Raw genomic sequence first — 25,648 nt, forward strand, 5'->3', positions numbered from 1 at the left:
CGGCTTATACCAGATTGGACCTAAGTGCAAGTGGGAGCTATTAGACAATTTTGTATGCCCTTAGCTTCAATCTGATTTGATGTACTTTTGTTATTTAGTGGAAATAAATAAAGTGCATGTTTGATTCATGATGTTTGGAATAATTATGTGTAAGACTCTAAAACTGGACACTTATAGAGACTCGTGTTAGTTTTAAATGTTCACAGCCATTGGATAAGTCTGGGGAGATTTATCCTGCCAAGGTTGATACTGGTGTGCCACCAAGTGTTGGGATGGCCTGTCTCGGCCACCAGGGTAAGACCCAAGGCACATGTAGTATGGGATTACTTGAATCCTTGAACCGGACCAGATTTCCAGTATTGCCCTGGACCAAGATTACTTGAATCCTTGAACCGGACCAGATTTCCACCCATTCCGCAACCTTTTGGCGTCCATTAGATGGATCCTACCATTCTTTCAGAGAGTGCATGAACTGGCTAACTACATGTACAATATAACCAATATCCAATCGAGTGAGAGACAGATATATCAGCTTGCCTACCAGTTTTTGGTATCTTTCTCTATCAAGGTAGTCCTCTCCAACTGATTCCTATAGACCATGGTTCTGCTCTATTGGAGTATCCGCTGGTCTACACCCCATCATACATGTCTCCCCTAGTAGGTCAAGGACATACTTCCGCTAACATATATAGATGCCCTCTTTTGATTTAGCAACTTCAATTCCAAGGAAGTATCTCAGATGGCCCAAGTCTTTGATCTCAAACTCAGAAGCCAAGAACTCCTTTAATCTTTTTATCTCTTCCAGATCATCCCCTGTAATTACCATATCATCCACATAGACGATTAACACCGTAAGTCGGCTATTTTGTTTCCTTATGAACAAAGTATGATCTGCACCACTTTGAGTGTATCCCACTCTCTTCATGGCCCCATAAAGTCTCTCAAACCAAGCCCGAGGAGACTGCTTAAGGCCATATAATGCTTTCCTCAGTTTACATACTTTCCCATCAAAGCCGTAACCTGGTGGAGGATCCATAAATACTTCTTCACGTAGATCACCATTTAGAAAAGCATTTTTTACATCCAACTAATGTAGCTCCCATGAGAAATTTGCAGCCAATGACAATAAGACCCGAATTGTGTTGAGCTTCGCAACTAGAACAAAGGTCTCTTTGTAGTCAATCCCTTCCTTTTGAGTAAACCCCTTTGCCACAACCGTCCTCCCTATGCTTTACAGTGTACACCCACTTGCATCCTACAGTGCTCTTCCTTTCTGGTAGATCCACTAATTCCCAAGTCTTTGCTTTCATTAGGGCTTTCATTTCCTCATTCATAGCCTCTTTCCATCTTGGATCAGACACTGCTTCTGAGTACCTAGTAGAAACATGCACCGAGGAGAGAGTAGACACAAAGGAATAATAATGAGGAGATAAACATGAGTAAGAGACAAATTCAGCAATGGAGTGTCGGATAGTACAAGAGTGGGTAGACTTACGAAGAGCAATAGGGAGATCCAAATCAGAAGTATGAGTGATAGGATTACCTGAAGTTGCTGAGGCAGATTGATCCGAGTCCGATTAATTGCTGCCATGAGTTGGAAGGTCTTTTTTCCTTCTGTTGTAGGTGATTCTTATATCTTTTTGTTGCTTACTGGTGTCTCCAGTTACATCTGCAACATCAAGAGTGGTAACAGGAATAATGGGAGCCTCACTAGGTTCACCCGGGATGCTATAACTAGGAGGATCAGGAGGAGAGGATGGAAGGCCTGAGGCAGAGAGAGGCACAAAACAGGAGGGGGAAGGAGAATCCAAAGAAGAATCCTATTCCATCCCACTAGTCTTCCCCTGAAGAGGATTCTGGGAAGAATGAAAATAGGAGCGAGACTCAAAAAATACCACATCTTTTGTGACATACTTCTTCTTGGTGATGGGATCATAACACTTGTAACCTTTTTGGGTAGGAGAGTACCCTAGAAAGATCCCTTTCGTAGCCCTAGGATCCAACTTGGACTTCTTCGGATCCTTAACATGTATAAAGCACACACAACCAAAGACCCTAGGTGGAAGAGGAAAATCTGGAAGATTAGGGCAAAGGACAGAGAAAGGAGTTTTCATACCCAACACCTAGGATGGCATCTGATTTATCAAATATGATGTGGTAAGGACAGCTTGAGACTAGTATTGCTTGGGCACCTTGTGGTGAAATAATAAAGCTCGAGCGGTTTCTAATAAGTGTCTATTTTTGCGCTCAGCAACCCCATTCTGTTGAGGGGTACTAGCACAAGAAGACTGATGTATCATGCAAACATCCTCCATGAACAGGTTCAAGGACCTTTCAAAATATTCCGCAGCATTGTCTGAACGAAATTGCTTAATCTTCTTGTCAAATTGAGTCTCAATCATTTTACAAAATTCCATGGTTATCCGTGGCACTTCATCACGTCCTTTTAACAAGTAGATCCATGTGCATCGTGAATAGTGATCAATAAAACTGATAAAATAACAAAAGCCATCCATAGAAACAAGGGGTGAAGGGCCCCAAACATCATAATGGACCAAATCAAAAGGAGCTTGAATTTCATTACTAGAAATTTGATAAAGGGTTCTACATTGTTTTGACAACTAACACACTTCACAAACTAAACTTTGACTCGAAATACCCTTAAATAATTCAGAAAACAGCCCTTGCAATGATGAAAAAGGTAAATGACCTAGCCTAGCATGCCACAAGTGTAACCTAGCTATTGACTCCTCATTATTTTGACTACTGGTTGCAGATGATTGTAAGGCCGAACTTATTTCTGCATCAAAATAGTAGAGACCTCCACACTCATGACCGCTCCCAATCGTTCTCTTCGTCAATCTGTCCTGAAAGACACAATGAGTAGGAAAGAAAGTTACACTACAGTTTAAAATCTTGGTTAGCTTCGAAACAGATAAGAGATTGGAAGTAAGATTGGGAACATGTAGAACAGATTTAAGAGAGAGGCTCTTACTTAGGTCAACTCCCCCTTTCCCCAAGATGGTGGAGAGGGAACCATCAACAACCCTCATCTTATCTTGGCCAGACATCAATTGGTAAGAAGAAAATAAAGAGGACATGTGTGTCATGTGGTCAGTGGCACCAGAATCAATAATCCAAGAAGTAGAGTCAATAGAACTAGTTGTACTATAAGCAGAGACAATACCTGATTTGGCAAGAGAGGTGGAAGCAAGAGAATTAGTCCTTAGATGGGTTAAGGCCCGGCTAAGGACCTCTACCTCATCAGTAGTGAAACCCAAGGATTCGGATGTGGGGAAATTAGCAGTCTGTCCCATGGGAGAAGATGCAACTGTAGATGTGTTCTCCGAACTACCACCACTGTGACTAGTAACATGATTCCCACTTGCTGGTTGATTCTTCTGGGGCTTCCTATCTTTCCTTAAAGCAACTGGTTTCAGATTGGGATAAAGAACCCAACAAGTCTCTTTTACATGCCTTTCACCACCACAATGAGAGCACTTAAGATGCCTCTTATCTGAATGCTTGCTCCCCTTTTGGTTTGAAGAAATTAGGGCTGAATGTTCAACAAACTCTTCGGCTAGCTGTGTTTGAGTGTCAACTTGCATCTCTTTTCTCATAACCTCTTCATTCCTTACTAGATAATAGACATGATGTAAATCTGGCAGTTCATCCCTTCCCAAAATTTGAGACCTTATGCTCTCAAACATTGGGTCTAAACCAGCCAAGAACTTAAAGGCTCTACCCTCCTCAATTTGTTTATCATGCCTCTCCTTGTCTTTTGCATTCTCCCAATCAAGAATAAGATGGTGATCGAGTTCTTTCCATAATCCTTCTAGGGTTGCAAAATATGTTGCAACTGTCATGTCTCCTTGTCTCAATGCAGCAATGTCTTGGTTCAGCCTATAAATTCTGGCATTGTTCTTTCTCTGTCCATCAGTTTTAGAGACTTTCTCCCAAATCTTAGCAGCAGTCGGAAAGTGTCGAACAGTCCTGGCCACTCTTGAAGTCATCGAAGCAAGCAGCCAGGACATAACAGTAGCATTTTCCCTACGCCATACTGCATACTCCATACTACCCACTGCAGGTTCCTTCTGTCCATCTAGATAACCCGTAAGATCTCGGGAAGTAATGAAGAGCATGGCTGAAACAGACCATTCTCTGAAATTATATTCATCTAACAGTACACTGGTGATCTGCAAGCTATGCAGATTTGGATTTTCCAGATTAGGAGACCTCCCACCAGGTCTATTATCCCTAGAAGACACTTCCCCCGATATTGAAGACATCTCCTTCCTCTTACAGTGATCACAATTGAAAAACTCAGTGCAAAGAGCACAATTTCAGACTTACCGAAGCTGTTGCAGGCCTGCAAACCCCTTGTAACAGAACTGAAACCAAGAACACTCCACTTCTGTACAGTGCAGAACTCTTCTGGACTGGACTGGACTTTGATTTCTGCTGTAGTAGACTGTGACCAACCGTACGAACCGAACTAGGACTGTCAAAGTCAGCCCTTCCACCTAGATCTGTTCCACACAGATCTCTCTTAGCAGCCGAATGGCTACTACCTGCTGTAAGGTGTCTAGCAGGGCATCGATTTCTGGAGCAAACTCCCCTTGGGCCCTACAACCAAGGGAAACCCTAGATACAGACCTTGCTGTGCTCTACGGTCAGCCCTAGGGTTTCTTCACAGCGACCAAGACAGAAGAGAGAAAGGAAAAGAAAGGAAAAAAAGAGAAGGACCAAAAGGTGACGGCTGTAATCAGACAAATGAACCTTGCTCTGATACCATGTTTGCTGGATTACAGCAGTAGAAGAAGAGGGAGAGGAAGAAGAAGAGAAGAAGATCTGACAGGCAGCTTAAACTCTTCAGCCGACCCAACAAGTTTATACAGATGATTATAAAATAATATTACATGAACGGACTAGAATGCCCCTGATTAGTGATGGGACACCTAGACAAATAAACAATTAAAACATTAAACAGATTTAGGCCCAATAACTAAGAACATAAGACACAAATAAGACCAACTTAAACACTAATAACAGCCGAACCAACAAAATCCACTCTTAATGGGGTGGAAACACCATGCCAACAACCAGTTATAGATCTGTTCACAAATCAGCCCTCTTCAAGTAAACAAGTAGAGGGTTTCTAACATCCTACTGAAATGAGCACCACAGCAACTACTGGAGGCATGATTACCTCCTAAAGGGAAAAATGATCAACCCTCTTTGGTCCCTTGTTGATCTTCAAACTATGTGATGAGATAACCCCAAAATACAGGACTGATATGGTGATGCAGAGAAGAGAAAAAACAAAAGAAAAACCAGAGCTCTAATACCATGTTAATGGTTCGGTTAGCACTGGTTCATTTCTAGGTCTGAAATGAAAAAGAAAGAACAGAAGAGAAGAAGAGGAAGAGAATAGAGAGAACGGCTGGAGAAAAATCACCCTCTCCCAGCTGACTACCTTCTTATTTATATGTTCAGTGTCTTGGTGTACAAAGACTACTATGTCCCTAATTAAATACGGGACACGTAACTTAAACAAAGATAAAAAGGACAATTTAACTCTAATAACATAGCAAAAATACCATACTAGTACTACCCTTATGACTGCTGACTATAAAACTTCAGACTTTTTCCAAGCAGGGTTGTGAATCACATGAGCGACCAGGTTAATATTTCATACCAATTACATCCACACTAAATGTTTCATACCAGTTTAACCCATACTAAAATCCAATAGTAATATATTTCAGGTGTATATGTAATCACTTGGCTGAGCTATTGTGAATTGCATGAGTCCGTCAGGATTATTTAAGACTGACTGACAGTCAGAAAAATTTGCAAATCATTAGTGCACATGTGATATTTTGGATTTATCATTCACAGGCATAAGAAACTGGCATCAAAGCTAATTTCTAGTTTACCTATCAGTAAGATTATTAAAACATGCCTAACTTTTTTTTTTTGCTAAAATAGCTATGATTCCATTTATGGTCTGAAATGAAAAGATGATAGGGGGAAGATGGAGTGAACTCCAGCTCACCAATCAATTGATCAGAATGCATATATTCCAACCAATACACACACACACAAGGATGGCATCATATTTTATGAAAGTATGAGCAGTGGAGTCAATAGAAGATGATGGCTCACTGATTCCTTTTGAAGGTGAAATTGCAGCATTCATTTTGATAACTTCTGCACCTGAAGAAATATCCCATACCTTAGTGGTAGTGTTGCTTCCCCAGTCAAGAGAGCATAAAAGTGAGACTTAACTGTAAAAGCTCCATTTGGATAAATATCCCATACCCTTCTACCAATATTTAAATGTTGGTAGAACAACTTGAAGATTTTAATACAAGTTGATATGTAAAGTGATGAAGCACGGAATATGCATTATTTTATTAAAATAGAAAATGATTTTAATGCAAAAAATGATATATAAAATGATGAATCACAGAGTATGCACCATCACACTGACAATCACAATCACAAATAGCACATGAAAAAATTTACCACTAATAGAATCGATGCTAATGCACAATGCACATGATATCATAGATGTGACCACCAAAAGAATTTACAGTCACAATATAGATATTGTGACCACTAATGCACATGAAAAAATTTACAGTCACAATCACAAATAGCAAAGAACCACCGAAAGAATCGATGCTAATGCACAAATTCACTTGCACAAATTAGTAGGAAAGGCAAAAAATTGAGAACATTTTCAAGCCTAGATATCATAGATGATGGCACATGAACTGATGAAGCAAGAAATTTTTTACAAAAACCATAAAGTATTTTACACAAAAATCCCCCCTACAAACCTGAAGAGAACAGATGATGGATGGATGTAAACTTCTTGAGAACCTCGAACAGTCTTGTACATCCCACCCTTACTGAAGGTCTATAACAAGATAAGACACATTTTAGATTATGTGACATCAATGAACATGGAAATGAGTAATAATGGATAATCGGCCAGATTATTCTGGCTAATATAACAGTTTTCTTGGATTAACCTTCTGACTGATGAGAACTAAGCAGCGTTATAGTCCTATCCATGCCAGGAAGGGAGAAAAAACCAAATTATATTCCTTCTATATTTAACATGCTTGTAGGTAAAGGTACCAATTTACATTTGACTGAATTACTTTCAAAATCAAAACATCATTCATTATAAAAATCAAAATGACATAAATTTGAATGACATGTCAAACATAGAAAGCATGCATGTTACTTTCCAAGGCATATGAGTTCTCTGTAATTGTAACAAATAGTGGCAATAATGACTCCAATAAATATTAGATTAACAAATGTTTATGGTTATATAACTTTGTAAATCATGTAGCAACTACAGGTTGAGTTTTCCAGTTTTTCTTGATTCCCAGTTCACAGTGAGTATTTATTCTTGACCAACACAAACAAAAATGCTGTTTCCAACATTCTTTTAATCACTAGCTAGATCAAAAACTTTATTGTTTTCATCTTTTGATCAGCATGGATCAAAAAGATTTACTAGAGTAGTAAAGAGGTAAAAAGGGAATACTGTATCTAGGTAACCAATGATCGAAACTAGATTGTAAAAAATAGGAAAAAAAGAAAAAAGGTTCCTTGAAAGGGTCAGCCAAGTAAAACCAAACACACCAGAACTAAAATCAAAAGTGACAACTATTATAAGAGGGACACTCCCCCAATGCCATCTTCTAGACTACTAGGCACCAGAGCTAATATCATCTCTAACAAAATGAAGGGACATTCAAGGCTTCTCATTTTTCAAATGCCCAAACATAGATATGGGCACAGATAGAGGAAACAGGAATATGCCTTTGATATAGGACTGTTCGGGGAAATTTGTTGAACAGGTGGCCTGGTATTGGTTGACTGCTGCAGAAGCAAATAAATTTTGATCAAAGATCGTTTAAAGGCAAACCGTTTTATTGTAGTGAAATAGGCAGGCTTCTTGAAAGGATAGATAGAGAATTGAAGACTGGGACCTGCCTATGAAGAATTTTTCAATAGAGAGTAACTGGGATAACTAAAAGAATAGATTCACTTTTGAGAATTGGTTGAAAAAACAGTTCAGGGAAGAGATCTCTTTAGGATCAATTGAAGGTTAAAACGATAAATTGACTACCACTGAAGAAAAGAGTAATAGATCACTACTCTAGAGTTCCTGGTCAAGTGTCTAGGTCAAGAAATCACTCAATAGTTTGACACATTTCACAATCAAGAGAATTACAAGAGGAGAAATTTTAACACTTATTCCATCCTTCCAAGTATGAAGTTTACACCAATAATTATAGACCAATTTAAGGGGGACAATCTGAAGAGAAGGGAGATCCATCATATGGATGGCTGAACCATTAGGGTGGCTGGGCAAAATTTCAAAAATTTCTTTCTCCCCTCCAAGAATCGTCTTCCATGTTTTAGAAAAATTGCTTTCAAGGTTCGTTCTTGAAACAAACTAGACCAGATTTGTAACCAAGATTAAGGGAGGGATATACCTGATACAGAACCCACGAAAGTAGCTCCCAATGTAGGTGTTCACACCCAAAGAGGTTACCAAATCCCACCTCCACTAAAGATGACATAGCTTAGGATGAGGTAGGATCAGCAAAGCAATTCTTCAATCCTTCAGGTAGGATCACGCAGGGGATGTGAGCACAACTTCAGATTGATTCTTCTAGTAAGAAACAATATCAAGATCTAATCTTGATCACTCCAAGAATATGGAGATCGAACTGGGTAGGGCGGCAAGAGCAGAGAGAAGAACTGTATGCAAAAGTGTTTAATAGAAGGATTTCGCCCTCTATTTATAACCTCTTTGGATCAGCTTCCTAATCCTATCAAGAAAGGGTTCTTTGATCAAAATCTTTATTTGGATCAGAACTCTTAAGTGGATAAGACTTATCTTATCCTCTTGCTGATCCAGATCTAGATCTAAACTAAAATTCGCCCATATTTAATTAACTACATTAACCTAGTTCGAAATGGGCTTTAGGCGCATTAAGTTATCAGGCTCACTTCCCTTTTAATTTGTTGGCTAGCTTGGCTCTCTTTGTATGGCGTGGGACCCTAACATTGATCTCCACAAAAGCCATATGGGTTCAGCCTAGCCTCTGTTACAAGGCCTGGCCGAATTTACTGCTGAATGCAGTAAACCCCTAAGCCCATCAGTATGGGCTCTTAATAGGCCAAACATTTACACTAAATGGTCCTTGGATCCAGCCACCTTATTAAGGCCCAAGGACTATAGACTTAAGTGAGACTAGCCCATCAGGTCTAAGCCCTAAATGGTCTTACACTTAACCTCTCAGCCCATAATGATCAAACATTGCCCGACAAGAGAAGACCTCTCCCTCGACTGCAAGGTACAGTGTCACACTCTCTACTCAAGATGGATCCTGGGAATTAAATCCTTTGCAAACATTTTTCATAAAACATAATATATGTATATCTATATATAAATGTATTTTGCAAAACAAATCTCAAACACGTTTGAAATCACTGCCGGCAGTTTAGGTTTCCATCAGAGAGAGTGTTCTCCCAGATTCTGTCACTATGATCACCCACTCAGGTGAATTCTCAAACTGCCCCAACATACTCAGGTTTTAACCCCCTCTAAGGATCTCATTGATTGGCATATCAAAGACAGCCCAATCCAACACCTAGTGCAGTACCACAATCGAGTCTAGGGGTTAGGTGTAACTTTCTAGTTTTGCCCATCTGTCTCCAAGGTCAAGGGCATAACTGGAAAATGGTCAGATTCAGGGTTTCAAACAAACCCACACTACATGTGCTTCAGGTCTCACCCTGACAGGTGAGACAAGCCACCCCAACCGACTTGGCAGCACATTAGTGCCAGCCTTGGCAGGATAAACCTCCCCAGGTCTATCCAACGACTGTGAAGATTCTAAACTAACACGAGTCTCATAAGTGTCCAGTTTAAGGGTATTACACAGAAACACACCATATATAACATGAATAAATTATGTACAATTGTTCATTTACAATAAATGTCAAAAGTACATCAATCTGATTGGAGCTAAGGGCATACACTGTCTAACACAATCAGCCCTAATGCCCTAAAAAGTAACAATACAAAAATACAGCAAAAACAAAACTTAGCAAAACTCCTATATATTGGCACTTTCCTTCAAACTCTCCATTTGCTAAAATCTAGGGCTCGCATACAGGTACAAGCATTCCATTTGACATAGGGTGATCCATTGGATCAAGACTCTAGAGTTGTTCTCCTAGTTCACCTTTGATGGTATTTGGAGGAATTGGGAAGTAGTTGCTAAAAACTCCAAGAGAAAGGACAGAGTAGAGGTGGTATGGATCATGGTTTCAAATGTTGCGAAATTTCGCTAATGTTGCCCGACATATGTCGATGTCGAGGCTCATCGACATGAAAATGGATGGTAATATAAAAATTACATTATGTTGACAATTTTCACTAATTTCCTATAAAAATTACATTATGGCTCACCGAAATTTCACTAATTTCCTATATTTCGGAAATGTCGACCAAATCAGTCCAAATAACAAGAAAAAGGAAAGTTTTTCCTAATATTAATATAAATTATTCCATTAATAATTTCTATTTAATATTTCAAATAAAATATTTATAAAAAAGAATTAACCAAAAATAAAAACAAAAGAATAAATTAATTACTTTATAATATAAAACATAAAATATTAACTAGTTAGTATTTTTAAAATATTTATTAAAATCAGAAAATGTTTATTAAGTTTTATAATAAATTCATTAAGTTTTATAAGACATTGGAATTTATCATAATCTTAATACTACAAAAAGGAGAATCAGTTTATTAAATTTATAATAAAACATAATGTATTATAACTTTAATATTTAAAATATCAGAATAAATGTATTTATATTTACTAATGTGAAATAAATATATTAGAATTTATAAAAAATCAGAACTAAAAATAAGAAAAGAAAATATCGGATAACCTTGTAAAAACATCAAAATGCATAATAAATCAGTAAATTGTCATTTACTAATTTGTTATTGATCTTAGTTTCTTAGCTTTATATAATGGTTGAGAATAAGATAATAGTCTAGAAATATGTATTAATGCTTCTTTTATCATTTTACAAAATATCATTGCATATTTCAACATATTTTATAATATTTCCACAATGTCTCTAATTTCTACAATATTTCCCCTCCACATTTCCGGCATATGTCCTATATTTTGGTAAGTGACATTTCCATCGACATCAACATTTTAAACCTTGGTCTGGATACGACCAATTGAAGGTTTTGTTAAACTTAATTTTGATGGGAGTAGCCAAGGTAATCCAGGCCCATCTGGAATTGGAGGGGTGGTGAGAGATGGAGAAAGGAAACTTATAGCACTTTTTTCTGGCGCCACAGGTATGGGGGACTCTCTCAAAGACGAACTTCTTGCTGCAATTCAAGGGGTGCAGATAGCTAGTGAGCTAAACTTGACAAATGTGGTGATAGAAGGGGACTCAAAAGTGGTGGTAGAATGGCTACGGAATCCTGAGTCTATTATTTGGTGCTACAAGAGTAAATGAAAAAAATTACAATGGGTGAGAAGATAAGCATATGGGATGGCGGGTGCTGTGTCTAAACAAGGGGTAAACAGGTCTATTTTATTAAGGGCACAGTTGTAATGTGTTTTTCTTTTGTATGAGAGGTAGCAGCTCGTGCCTCTCTAAGGGATGATTGTAAAGATTTTACATAAGGTACATTAATAAAACTCAATTTACTCATAAAACATATCATTGGACAAGAAGAAGAAAGAATATGGAAAAGTAGACATAGGGATATTCCTGATCAAGTCATGCTATTTTGGCATTCTTAAGGAGAAGACGAACCCATTAACATGGCACTACATTTGGTCCTTTCACTAAACAAGTGGTTTTCAGCGAACATTATGTAAAGCTCAAAAGAATAAATTGAAGAAAGAAATCTAGGAGAAGGTTGGAAGTTTACAGCAAGCATTATGTAAATCTCAAAACAATATTCCATCCTCTCAAATCTCAATAAATCATTAAGAGATACACCAGAAAATTCTTTACAGGTGATGGTCCAATGCACAGCTCTTAATGTTAAGTTCAATTAACTCCTCAACCTGCTTGTGTTTCTCTTCAAAAATCCTTGCATTTCTCTCACACCACAGATCCCACAAAACTGCTCCATGCACACAATGTCACAATTCTTTGCCCTTAGGAGCAATGCAGAAAAAGATGATTAGTATTTTCCCTGTTCTTTAGGCATAGGACGCACACACAAGGGGAAATTGACCAGTTTTTCCACTTCCTTTGGATGCCTTCCAACAAAAAACCTCTTCACTTTAGGGGGAATTGGGCTACACCACAGCTCTTTAGCAGGAAAGGTTGGGTTATCAACTGAAGGAAGTAGGCATTTTAAGAAGGAAGCACAAGTAAACATTCCATTAGCAATTGGGGTTCATACTCTCTCATCCAAACCAGTAGACAAAATAACATCTTGATGTGTGTTAAGGGAATCAGATCATTAGTTTCAGTATCTCTCAAAGGCTGCCTCAAACCTAAACCCCAAACCAGCCCCGTCCCATCAAAAAAAGAAAACAAATCAGCTATGGGTTCGTTTTGGCCGGTAAATTGATTCCAAAATAAGTTTGCTATTTTCTATCCAACTGAGTCGATCAACTATCTTTTTGATGCAAATGGATTTAACACAGTAATGAACCAGAATTAAGAGAATAAACTTAAGAGGAGGCTGCAAAAGGGGATTATCAATGTCAACAGTCCAATTTCCGGGCATGTTGTAAACCCAAGTTTTCTCAATCCAACCATTGGATTAAGCTGAATTTTGGATATGTTAAGGTTCAAGGAATGTAAAGGAGGCATTAAAATTGAAAGCTGAACCACTGTAGTTGAAGTAGCAGAGAAGAGGAGAAGAAGAAGAGATGCTGAAAATGTCGAACTCTCCTAGCCAGTCGACCAGTTCTTTATTTATAGATGAATATAGTACAAGGTACAAGAAATTACTGGGATGCCCCTGATTAGTGATGGGACACCCAGATGACTTAAATCATTAAACAGGATTAGGCCCATTAACATAAGCCCAGTTACAAGATAAGTTAAACATAAGAATGGGCTAATAAGAACTCTTATCAGCCGAACATCACTCTAACATTCTAACACTCCCCCTCAAGCTAAGCATAGATATCAATCATGTTTAGCTTGCCAAGTATGTCCCTGAACTTCGTTGATGCCAGCCCTTTAGTTAATACATCTGCAATCTGCATCTCTGATGGAGTATAAGGCACACAGAGTTCTCCTGAAATAATTCTCTCTCTGACAAAGTGTCGATCAATTTCAATATGTTTTGTCCTGTCATGCTGCACAGGATTGTTGGCAATGTTGATAGCAGCTTTATTATCACAATACAGCTTGAGAGGACCCTCTGTCTTGATACCAAGCTCATTAAGGAGAGTCCTGAGCCATAAGAGTTCAGCAACCCCGTGTGCCATAGCCCGGTATTCTGCTTCTGCACTTGATCTAGCCACAACATTCTGCTTCTTACTACGCCATGTGACTAGGTTTCCTCCCAAGAATGTACAGTATCCTGAAGTTGATTTTCTGTCTCCAACAGACCCAGCCCAATCAGCATCAGTGTAGGCTTCAATTTCAAGTCTGCTGTTTTTTCTGAATAAAATTCCTTTCCCTGGGCAAGTCTTCAAGTATCTGAGGATTCTTTCCACTGCTCTCATATGAGGGGTCTTTGGTGAGTGCATGAATTGACTGACAACATGCACTGCATAGGCAATGTCTGGCCGAGTAAGGGATAAGTATATCAGTTTTCCTACCAACTTTTGGTACCTTTCCTTATCACAGTATTCTTCACCCATTGATTCTTGTAATCCATGGCTTGGTTCTATTGGAGTGTCTGCTGGCCTACACCCCATCATGCCTGTTTCCTCTAGGAGATCTAGCACATACTTTCTTTGACATATGTAGATTCCTTCTCTTGATCTAGCAACTTCAATTCCAAGAAAGTATCTCAGATTTCCCAGGTCTTTGATCTCAAACTCTGAAGCTAAGAACTCCTTCAGCCTCTTCATCTCTCTCACATCATTTCCAGTAATCACCATATCATCCACATACACAATGAGTGCTGTAAGTTTGTCATCCTGTCTCCTTGTAAACAATGTATGATCTGCACTGCTCTGAGTGTACCCTACTTTCTTCATGGCCAAACAAAGTCTCTCAAACCATGCCCGGGGAGATTGCTTCAAACCATATAATGCTTTCCTTAGTTTACATACCTTCTTTCCAACATCATATCCAGGTGGGGGTTCCATGAATACCTCTTCATGAAGATCACCATTTAGGAAGGCATTCTTCACATCCAGCTGATGAAGTTCCCAAGAGAATTTTGCTGCTAGTGACAGTAGAACCCTGATTGTGTTGAGCTTTGCTACTGGGGCAAAGGTTTCCTTGTAGTCAATTCCTTCCTTTTGTGTAAACCCCTTTGCCACGAGTCTGGCCTTGTACCTCTCAACTGACCCATCTTCCCTGTGCTTTACTGTGAATACCCACTTGCACCCAACAGTGCCTTTCCCTTCTGGCAGGTCCACCAATTCCCATGTCCTTGCTTTCATTAGGGCTTTCATCTCCTCATTCATGGCTTCTTTCCACCTTGGATCAGATGCCGCCTCTGAATACCTGGAAGGGACACATACAGAGGAAAGAGCAGACACAAAGGAATGATAGGCAGGGGATAAGTGTGAGTAAAAAACATAATCGGCTATGGGATGCCGAGTGGTACAAGAACGAACAGGTTTACGGAGAGCAATAGGAAGATCCAAATCTGAATTGAGTGAATCAGAATTACCTTGGATTGCAGAGACAGATTGATCTGAGTTCAACTGGTTGCAATCATGAGGTTGAGGGGCCTTCTTCCTTCTACTGTATGTAAGTATCTCTTTCTCTTGTTTACTGGAACCTTCAGAAGTATCAGCCGAATCTGGAGAAGCAACTGGCACAGTGGAAGTCTCACTAGGTTGACCCGGAATGTTATAGTTAGTAGTAGTGGAAGGTGCTGAAATGGGAACAAAAAGGAAGGGAGAATGAGAATCCTCTTCCAACCCACTACTCTCCCCCTGAAGAGGATTCTGAGAAGACTCGAAATAGGGTTGAAACTCAAAAAAGACTACATCCCTGGTGACATAATTTTTCTTGGAGACAGGATCATAACACTTATACCCCTTCTGCGTAGGAGAGTACCCCAAAAATATTCCCTTTGTAGCCTTAGGATCCAGCTTGGTCTTCTTTGGATCTTTCACATGTATGAAGCATGTACAACCAAAAACCCGCGGGGGAAGAGGAAATTCTGGAAGAGTGGGACACAAAACAGAGAAAGGGGTCTTCATACCCAGTACCTTAGATGGCATCCGATTTATCAGGTATGATGCAGTGAGAACAGCTTGAGACCAATATTGCTTGGGCACATTGTGCTGGAAAAGAAGGGCTCGAGCTGTCTCCAATAGATGTCTGTTCTTGCGCTCAGCGACCCCATTTTGCTGAGGGGTGTAAGCACACGATGATTGATGTAACATGCCTGCATCTTCCATGAATGAGTTCAGGGATCTTTCAAAGTATTCAGCTGCATTGTCTGAACGGAATTGCTTGATCTTTTTATCAAATTGTGTTTCAACCATCTTGCAAAACATCATAGTTATCCGGGGAACTTCTTCACGTCCTTTCAATAGATAAATCCAAGTGCACCGAGAATAATGGTCAATAAAACTGATGAAGTAACGGAAGCCATCAATGGAAACAATGGGTGAAGGACCCCAAACATCAGAATGAACCAAGTCAAAAGGGGCTTGAATTTCATTACTAGAAATTGGATACATTGATCTACATTGTTTTGACATTTGACACACATCACAAATTAAACTTTGACTCGAAATGCCCTTACATAATTCGGGAAACAACATTGCTAAGGAAGAAAAGGACAAATGACCTAGCCTAGCATGCCACAAGTGCAGCCTAGCTATTGACTCCACACTCTCCGGACTAGTAGTAGAAGCTTGCATGGCTGAGCTGACATCTTCATCAAAGTAGTAGAGGCCCCCATACTCATGACCACTCCCAATCGTTCTCCTCGTCAATCTGTCCTGGAAGACACAATGAGAAGGAAAGAAAGTTATACTGCAGTTCAAGTTTTTTGTAAGCTTTGAAACAGACAACAGATTTGAGGTAAGACTAGGAACATGTAGGACTGATTTAAGAGAGAGATCCTTGCTTAGGTCAACCACCCCCTTTCCAGAGATGGTGGAGAGGGACCCATCAGCTACTCTCATCTTATCCTGGCCAGACAACAAATGATATGTGGAGAATAAGGAGGACATATGTGTCATATGGTCAGTGGCTCCGGAATCAATCACCCAAGAGGTAGAATTAATGGAACTAGATGCACTAAATGCAGAGGCTGTACCTGATTTGGCAAGAGAGGTGGAAGCTAAAGAATTGTTCTTCAGACGGGCTAATGCCCGACTGAGAATCTCTACCTCACTAGCTGTGAAGCCCAAAGTACTTGGTCCAGAGGAGTCGGCAGCCTGCCTTGCGGTGGAAGATGACACTGTCTGAATACTCTGTGAGTTGTCACTACTGTTGTTGGTGGCAAGATTCCCACTTGCTGTGTGGCCCTTCTGTTGCCTTTTGTCCTTTCTCAGAGCAGCTGGCTTCAGATGAGGGTACAGGACCCAACATTTCTCCTTTGTGTGTTTCTCACCACCACAATGTGTACACTTGAGGGACTTCTTGTCTGAAAATCTATTCCCCTTAGTGGAGACTAAGGCTGAATGCTCTCCAGGTTGTTCTGTTGATTGTGTCTGGGAGTCAACTTGCATCTCCTTTCTCCTTACTTCTTCATTCCTCACCAGGTAGTAGACATGGTGAAGCTCAGGTAATTCATCTCTCCCTAGAATCTGTGACCTTATACCTTCATATACAGGGTCAAGACCCGCCAGAAACTTGAAGGCTCTGCCCTCCTCAATCTGCTTATCATGCCTCCCCTTATCATTAGCATTTTCCCAATCCAAAATCAAATGGTGGTCAAGCTCTTCCCAGAGGCCTTCCAGTGTTGCAAAGTAGGTTGCCACGGACATGTCTCCTTGCCTTAGGGCTGCAATGTCTTGGTTCAGCCTGTAGATTCTAGCATTGTTCTTTTTCTGGCCATATGTCTTAGATACTTTCTCCCAAATTTTAGCAGCTGTGGGGAAGTGATGAACAGTTCTGGCCACCCTAGGAGTCATAGAGGCCAGCAACCAAGACATGACTGTGGCATTTTCCTTACGCCACACGGTGTATTCAGGACTGCCAATTTCTGGTTGTTTCTTGTCTCCATCCAAATAGCCAGTGAGGTCACGAGAGGTAATAAACAGTCTTGCTGAGACAGACCACTCTCTAAAGTTATATTCATCCAATAGCACACTTGTAATCTGCAAGCTATGCAGATTAGGGTTCTCCAGGTTTGAAGACCTTATAAGAGGTCTGTTATCTTTAGAAGAAACTTCACTGGATAGTGATGACATCCTGACTTCGGTCAAGGAGTTGTTTACAGTACTGTTGGTGGTTCTGGTTAGGGCTGGCCGAAGTAGTCACAGAGTTCACAGTGCTGATAGCACACAGGATAGGCTTCACTTGGACTAAACCAGGTCGGGTACAGCAGCAAGAAAAAAATTCTGTAACTGAACCAGTTCACAGAGCTGGAGTAGGGCTGGTAACCGACCTGAAAATGATCAGTAACTGAAGTCGCCACAGTCTTGTAAAGGTTTTTTCTGAACCAGTTCTGATGCAGGTTCTGTTACAGCAGCTAAAAGTGTTCTGGGCTAGTAACCGACCTGTGCTATGTAGACTCCACTTTGCACTTCGAGTACTGCTACTGTAAAGGGAGTTTCCCTCCTTATAGACAACACTAGGACTGCTGAAATCAGTCCTCAACTAGGTCTGTCCTATACAGACCTCTTCTTAGCAGCCGAATAGCTGCTAACTACTAGAAACTAGTAGGACTCCAGCTTCAGGGTCTTACCTCCCTTGCGCCCTACAACCAAGGGAAACCCTAGGTCGAACCTTGTGTTGTTCTCCTGCAACCCTAGGGTTTCACAGCAGCAACCCAGATAAAAAAAAGGTGAACTACAGCAAGAAAGATGAGATGGCGTCAGCAGTAACCAGGAAAGTGCTCAATGCTCTGATACCATGAAAGCTGAACCACTGTAGTTGAAGTAGCAGAGAAGAGGAGAAGAAGAAGAGATGCTGAAAATGTCGAACTCTCCTAGCCAGTCGACCAGTTCTTTATTTATAGATGAATATAGTACAAGGTACAAGAAATTACTGGGATGCCCCTGATTAGTGATGGGACACCCAGATGACTTAAATCATTAAACAGGATTAGGCCCATTAACATAAGCCCAGTTACAAGATAAGTTAAACATAAGAATGGGCTAATAAGAACTCTTATCAGCCGAACATCACTCTAACATTCTAACAAAAATATCAGGATAATAAGAGAAGTGGGTGGCCTTTGTCAAGCTTCCTTGGACTGATGGCTGTCAACAGAGGTCAATTAAAAATTTGACTGTTAAGACCCTATCTGCAAAGTCTCTCATGAGTCAAGTTTGACTAATTTTGGTTTAGTAGTTAACGAGTTAAGTTGAAACTTGGACTATGGAAAAAAGAGGTTAGGTTTGTCTTTCTTGACAGCAAATCCGATTGAAGATTAAAGAAGAAGAAGAAGAGAAGAGAAGAAAAGAGGAGGAAGAAGAGAAAGAAGAGAAAGAAGGATTAGAGGCAATGGAATAGTGCTGGCGGCACCAGCTTCATTATAATATATAGGGCAAAAAATAAAGAAGGGAAATGACCCTTGTGCCCCTACTATAAGTGAGTACAATAATCAGAAAAAATAAAATCGCTTTAATCATCCAAACAGACCCTAACAAAATAAAATCAATTTTTTCAACACTCCCCCTCAAGTTGGAGCATAGATGTCAATCATGCCCAACTTGTCACACAAATCATTATGCCACACATGATGAAGACCTTTGCTGAAGATGCCTGCAAGTTGTTCTTGAGCTGACATATGGGGTGCACACTTCTCCATTCACAAGTTTCTCTCTAATAAAATGCTTGTCTACTTCAATGTGTTTCGTCCTATCATGGAGGAATGGATTAGCTGCAATGTTGATAGCAACCTTATTGTCGCAATAGAGTGACATAGAGTTGCTAACTACAAAACCCAGTTCACCTAATAGATTTCTTATCCACATGATTTCAACAACTCCATGAGACATAGCTCTGTATTCTGCTTCAGCACTAGATCTAGCCACCACACTTTGCTTCTTACTTCTCCATGTGACTAGGTTTCCTCCTACAAAGGGACAATACCCACTAGTAGACTTTTCGTCATCAACTGCCCCTACCTAATCAGCATTAGTATATACTTCCACCTTTAAATGTCCATGTTTCTGGAACAACAAACCAGCTCTAGGAAAATTCTTGAGGTATCTGAGGATCCTCTCTACAGCTTCAAGGTGAGTGATCCTAGGATTGTTCATGAACTGACTAAGGACACCCACTGCATAAGCAATATCAAGACTGGTCATAGACAAATACAAGAGTCTCCCTACAAGTCTTTGAACTTCTTCACATCTTTCAAGAACTCTCCTTGACTGTCTCCCAGTTGATGGTTAGATTCAATTGGTGAGTCAATTGGTCTCGCCCCTAGTTTGCTTGTTTCTTCTAGTAGATCTAGTACATATTTCCGTTGGGAAATAAAGATGCCCTTGTGAGAACGGGCAACTTCAATTCCAAGGAAATAACGCAAGGGGCCTAGATCTTTCACCTCAAATTGAGTGGCTAAGAACTTTTTTAGTCTCTGTATTTCAGCTTCTCAATCTCCTGTGATCACTATGTCATCCACATACACAATCAGACTGGCATTGTTTGAACCCCATCTGTTGAACTGCTAAGTGGAACTTACTAAACCAGGCCCGAGGAGATTGTTTCAACCCATATAAAGATTTTTTTAACCCACACACTTTCTGTTCACTACCTTTGGCACAAAAACCTAGAGGTTGTGTCATGTACACTTCCTCTTCTAAATCACCATTCAAGAAAGCATTTTTTATGTCCAATTGGTGAAGTTCCCAATCAAGATTTACTGCCAATGAAAGGAGAATCTTGATAGAGTTCATCTTGGCTACTGGAGAAAAAGTCTCTGCATAGTCCACTCCATATACTTGTGTAAAACCTTTTGCCACCAGTCTGGCCTTGTACCTTTCAACAGTTTCCATCAGCCTTGTGTTTCACTGTGAACACTCACTTGCAACCCACTGGTTCCTTCCCTTCAAGAAGATCCACCAACTCCCAAGTGCCATTTTTGTGTAATGCATCAATCTCTTCATTCATTGCATCTGTCCATTTGGGTTTGGATAAAGCTTCTGCCACATTCTTAGGAACGGGGGTACTGTCAATAGAGGAGAGGATTGCACGATATGAAGATGAAATATTTCATAGGACACAAAGTGAGAGATAGGATGATTAGTGGTACAAGATCTAACACCATTTCTCTTAGCAATAGGAACATCAAGATCATTAATGACAGGGGAATCAACATTGAGAGGAACAAACATATCAATAGGAACAAGTGTACCTAGCTGATGGGAATGACCAACCTCCAGTGAAGCTGATGATGTTGGTTGCATAGTGTCAAGTTCCACGGCTCTTGAACTCTGCTAGCTTTTGTGGCAGCGAAGAAAAACACAAAATGGAGGAGGGTCAGGTAGAGGAGGTAATTGAGTCTGAGCCTGTTTCTCCTTAACCCTACTCTCCCCCTAAGGAGAAACCGAGAAGAAAGGTTGATTCTCAAAGAAGGATACATCGATTGAGACATAGTACTTGTGAGAGGTGGGATCATAGCAACGATATCCCTTTTGAGATAAAGGGTAACCAAGGAAAACACAAGGAATAGCATGAGGATCAAGTTTACCCCGAGTAGGTGACAAGTTATGAACAAAGCAACGACACCCAAAAACATGCATTGGAATGGGGGACAACAGAGCTATAGGAAACAAAAGCTGATGTGGGGCCTTATACTCTAGTAACCGAGATGGCATACAGTTGATGATGTACGTAGCACACAGAACAACATCCATTCAAAAACATTTCGGAACATTCATATGGATTAACAAGCCATGAGCTACTTCGAGAAGATGATGGTTTTTTCTTTCAACAACACCGTTTTGTTTGGGTGTCCTAGCACAAGAGCTTCGTTGAAGTGATACACTTGAGACAGAATTCTATGAGATCACTATGGAAGTATTCCTTTGCATTGTCTGATTGGAAAATATGGGTTTCAATTTGGAGCTGAGTGAACACCATGCGTTGAAAGTCTTTCACAATTTTAGGCACTTCATCTCTAGATTGCATAGGGTAAACCAAGGCATATCTAGAGTAATCATCGATCAAGGTAATGAAGTACTTATATCCAGCCTCAATAGGTAGAGTAACAGGGCCTCAAACATTAGAATAAACAATATAAAATGGGAATTCAGATCTTTTATTTCTCAAAGGAAAAAAGTTTCTACAATGTTTACTCAATTGACATGTCTGACATTGCAACTGACTCACTGACAAAGACACAAACAACTTTGGAAACATAACTTTTAATGACTATGTGCCATAAATAGGCTTGACTCTCACTGGACGAACTCAAGGACCCTGTAGCCACAAGACCAGCTTTATTCTCCAACACGTAGAGACCATCCACCATGCTTCCTCTACCAATCGTCTTCCCCGAGGCCAAATCCTAAAACACACATGAAGACGGAAAAAAAGTAACTGAATAGTTCAAGGAGTTATACTACTAATGGAAAGAAAGGGTAAGACCGAGTGAGAGAGATATGGTTCTTTGGCCAGCTATGGTGGAGAAAGAACCATCAACTAATCTCTCCTTATCTCTCCCAAAGAGAAGATTGTATGCCTAGAATAAATTTGACTTATCGGTCATGTGGTTTGAGGCTCCAAAGTCAATTACCCAAGGGGAACCACCGGTATGAGATGACACACGGAAGGCAGTGGCAGTGTTTCTTGATGTAGATGCGAAAGAGGTAGGAGTAGGACCAGAATCCATCTGGCAAAGAGTCCTATCATATAACTCCAAATGGTCATGGAAGGAGTTGATGATCTCTTCTTTAGGGTCAAAACTGGGATGCCTTTCCTAAGTTACCATGGGACCAGTCTCTTGAGATGTCATATTAGCTGAGTTATATTTTTTCTGATTCTGCTGACTTGGTTTCTTGCCCTAATCGGTTGTTGACTTCTTACCCAAATCCTGTGCCCATTTAGGTTTTCCATGGAAATCCCAACATGTATCTCTGGTGTGTCTTGTCTTCTAGCAGTGAGTGCACTAGAGTTTACTCTTATCATCATTTGTTCTCTTCTGAGAGTCACCCTTCTTAAAACCACCTCCAACATTAGTATCTGAACTTCCTTGGACAGGTAGGGCGACTGGCTCCCCCTCTATACAATTCATCACATTTCTTCTACTCTCTTCTGACTGAACTAAGGCATAAGCCTCCTGAATTGATGGCAAGTCTTTACTTCCCAAGATCTGCACCCTAATGGACTCGTATAAAGGATTCAACCCCAAGAGGAAGGCAAATACCCATTGCTGAGATACAAGTGATTTGTATGCCTTTGCATCTTCATCACACTTCCAATTTACATTCTGATAGTGATCAAGCTCTTTCCATTCGTTTTCCAGAAGGTCTACAAGCATTAATTACTAAGAGGGATCCTTACACACATGACATCAAGCCAACAAGCAAAGAAAACAGGTCATACGTGACCTACAGCCACTTTTCATAGGTATAGGATCACACAATCCAAAGCAAACAAAGGTAATAAACCTCACGAGGGTCTATCGACATTCAGTGGTTCAGAAACCATTCGTTTTCCTCTTGGCACATGACCAAGGGAAGAATAAAAAGGAAAGAAATAGGGCTGTACCAGTTGCAGATCTGATTCGATCAACCCAGATTTACTCCTCTGTTTCGCCCAAATTCAGCAGCTTGGAGAAGACACTTGATCTGATTCAATCAACCCAGATTTACTCTTCTGTTCCGCCCAGATTCAGCAGCTTGGAGAAGGCACTTGATCACCCAGATTCAATGGCCACACTCTGATACCATCTTGACGGTAAATCCAATTGAAGATTAAAGAAGAAGAAGAAGAGAAGAGAAGAAAAGAGAAGAGGAAGAAGAGGAGAAAGAAAAGAGAAAGAAGGATTAGAGGCAATGGAACATTGCTGGCGGCGCCAGCTTCATTATAATATATAGGGCGAAAAAAAAATAAGGGAAATGACCCTTGTGCCCCTACTATAAGTAAAGTCCAATAATCAGAAAAACAAAAACGCTTTAATCATCCAAACAGACCCTAACAAAAAAAATCAATTTTTTCAACAGTCTTTTTAGTGAGTTACTTCAATTTAAATGTCTTGTAGGGAATAAATTTGACAGATTTTAATGTTACTTATTACTATCAATTGGTCAAGGATAGTTTAGGGAGTATATCAAGAATTTAAAGGATTTTAAAGGACTATAAAGCTCCTAAACACCAACTGCTATAGAGTTACTTTTCTGCTCTGCAAAGTTTTCCATTGATTGCTGATAAGTAATTGATATTCTCCGATTAGATTGCTGTTTAGAGGAATTTTTCATTGCATTCTTTTATTGCCCTTCCTCTTTGCAAACATCGAATCATCCAATAAAGAATTTTTCGATGCGTATTCAGTCATTGCAGAAAACCTCTCCATGATTGTTCAAGGCCGGTTAATCAAAACCTTTAGCAACAGAATCACATCTTGTGGAATCTCAACTTGCAATTTGATACAGCCTTTGTAAAGAAATAAATAGGAGGATCCTCAAGCATGGGAGGTGAAAGGGAAGATAGAGACTACGGAGACCATTATGATTAGTTGGTTTCAATTTAGATGCTGGAACTATTGACAAAATATCATTTTTGGGATCATTAACAGGATGAACAAAGGCTTTATTAGGTTAGATATGAACCTTCCAAAGAGGAAAGGCTAGCACTTCGATAAACAAAATACACAAGCTAATCTAGCTACCCTACGAGGGATGCTTGTCAGTACAAATCTACCCTTTCCACACCATCTCTAGCTAGGCTATCAGCTAGGGAGTTCACTAATATCCAGATCACGTGAATGAGATGCCTTGATGTAAAATGAAAAGGGAAAAAGTCCTATTAGGGGGTAAACGGTGGATAACAACTCAGATTTGATATATGAGTAATGAAAGGGAAAATAGAAGTGTTTCAGATCTAAATTAATGTTAGAAAATAGAGAAATGAGAAGACTGAAGATAAAATTTAGAAGAGAGGGTGAAGTTTATAATCATTCTATAACAACAACTCACTAAATCAACTCTAAAATTTCAATTATATTGATTCTATTTATAGGCTAAGCACAAGGGCTCAAATCTTCCATTACAAAATAACTATTTTAAAACAGAAATAAATAACCCATGGAAACACTGAAATAATGACTCTGATTCCTAAAACTCTAAATAGTCACTACTAATACTAGTAAAACTAAATAAATCAAAAAGAAATCCAAGATATACCAAGAAAATTTAAGTCTCAAATCCCATCACAAACTGACATCCTATTAGCAAAATGACCACAGCTTATCCAAAAGATGTTGCATTTACAAGACTTTAGTCTGGTTATTGAGAACTCAATACTTATCTAACGACATTAAAACCATGCAAAACAAACAATTTTTTTGTCATTTAAAAATAGAATGGAAGAAAATTGACATTATTGCAACTTCAGCTCTTCAAAATTCTAAGTACTTTGGATTAAGAATCATTAAACAACCCAAACCCATTAACATAATTAGTCCTATTATTCTGAAGACAAAAACTAGAAAATAACTTTTGGAAATTCAAATTAGGAGAAAAACATATCACCCAAAATTTATTAAACTGCTAGGGATGCAATAATCTTCCATGAATTCGTTCCCTCTTTCCATGTCTACATCATGCTGACATTAGAAACTAGAGGCCTAGCATCTCATGAAGTATCTAAATAAATCTTCATGGGCCTTCATTATCATCTTGCTCCAGTCAATTACCACATTAGAATCTCCTTCCACCTCCACATGGTGAACTCCATCTGCAATCCTTGCAATAATGTCTTTATTTCCATACAAATAGAGTTGGGAATTCCTATACCTGAAGGGCTTGGTATCATAGGCAGAAGCCACCAAAATTTAGTCTCACTTCTCTTTGCACCGGAGGAACCCAAGGCATAATATTATTTATGTCTCAATCTTAAATGTAAATGATCTATATTTGAATGTGGCAAAATCATTTACAACTCCTTTTTAACATGGTTATGGCCTGTCTACCTCATACTAAAATATAAATTTCATCCTTATCATAAATAAAGTAAATAATGCAGAAAGACTCCAAAACAATATACATGGGAAGTACATAAACCAAAAGAAATTCTTAATATAAAAGGTAACAGTAACAGTCCACAGAAAAA

At 39.5% G+C, this 25,648-nt stretch overlaps 1 protein-coding gene across 4 annotated transcripts in view; it reads right to left on the reverse strand.

The window, feature by feature from the left end:
- The window catches only part of LOC104612095 (RNA helicase family protein), a 132,487-nt gene that overhangs the window by 17,162 nt on the left and 89,677 nt on the right, over positions 1 to 25,648 (reverse strand). For 2 of the 4 annotated variants that reach the window (XM_010279413.3, XM_010279410.3), the window contains exon 22: positions 6,849 to 6,928. The exons of 1 other annotated variant lie outside the window; for it this stretch is intronic. In XM_010279413.3, the coding sequence (XP_010277715.1) occupies positions 6,849 to 6,928 (80 nt within the window). Of the gene's footprint in view, positions 1 to 6,848; positions 6,929 to 25,648 lie in introns of those variants that run through there. One more of the 4 variants, XM_019200218.2, reaches the window with a different exon arrangement.

Source organism: Nelumbo nucifera, chromosome 1 (genome assembly GCF_055504915.1).
Source record: "Nelumbo nucifera cultivar China Antique chromosome 1, China Antique-T2T, whole genome shotgun sequence".
NCBI classification, from domain to species: Eukaryota; Viridiplantae; Streptophyta; class Magnoliopsida; order Proteales; family Nelumbonaceae; genus Nelumbo; species Nelumbo nucifera.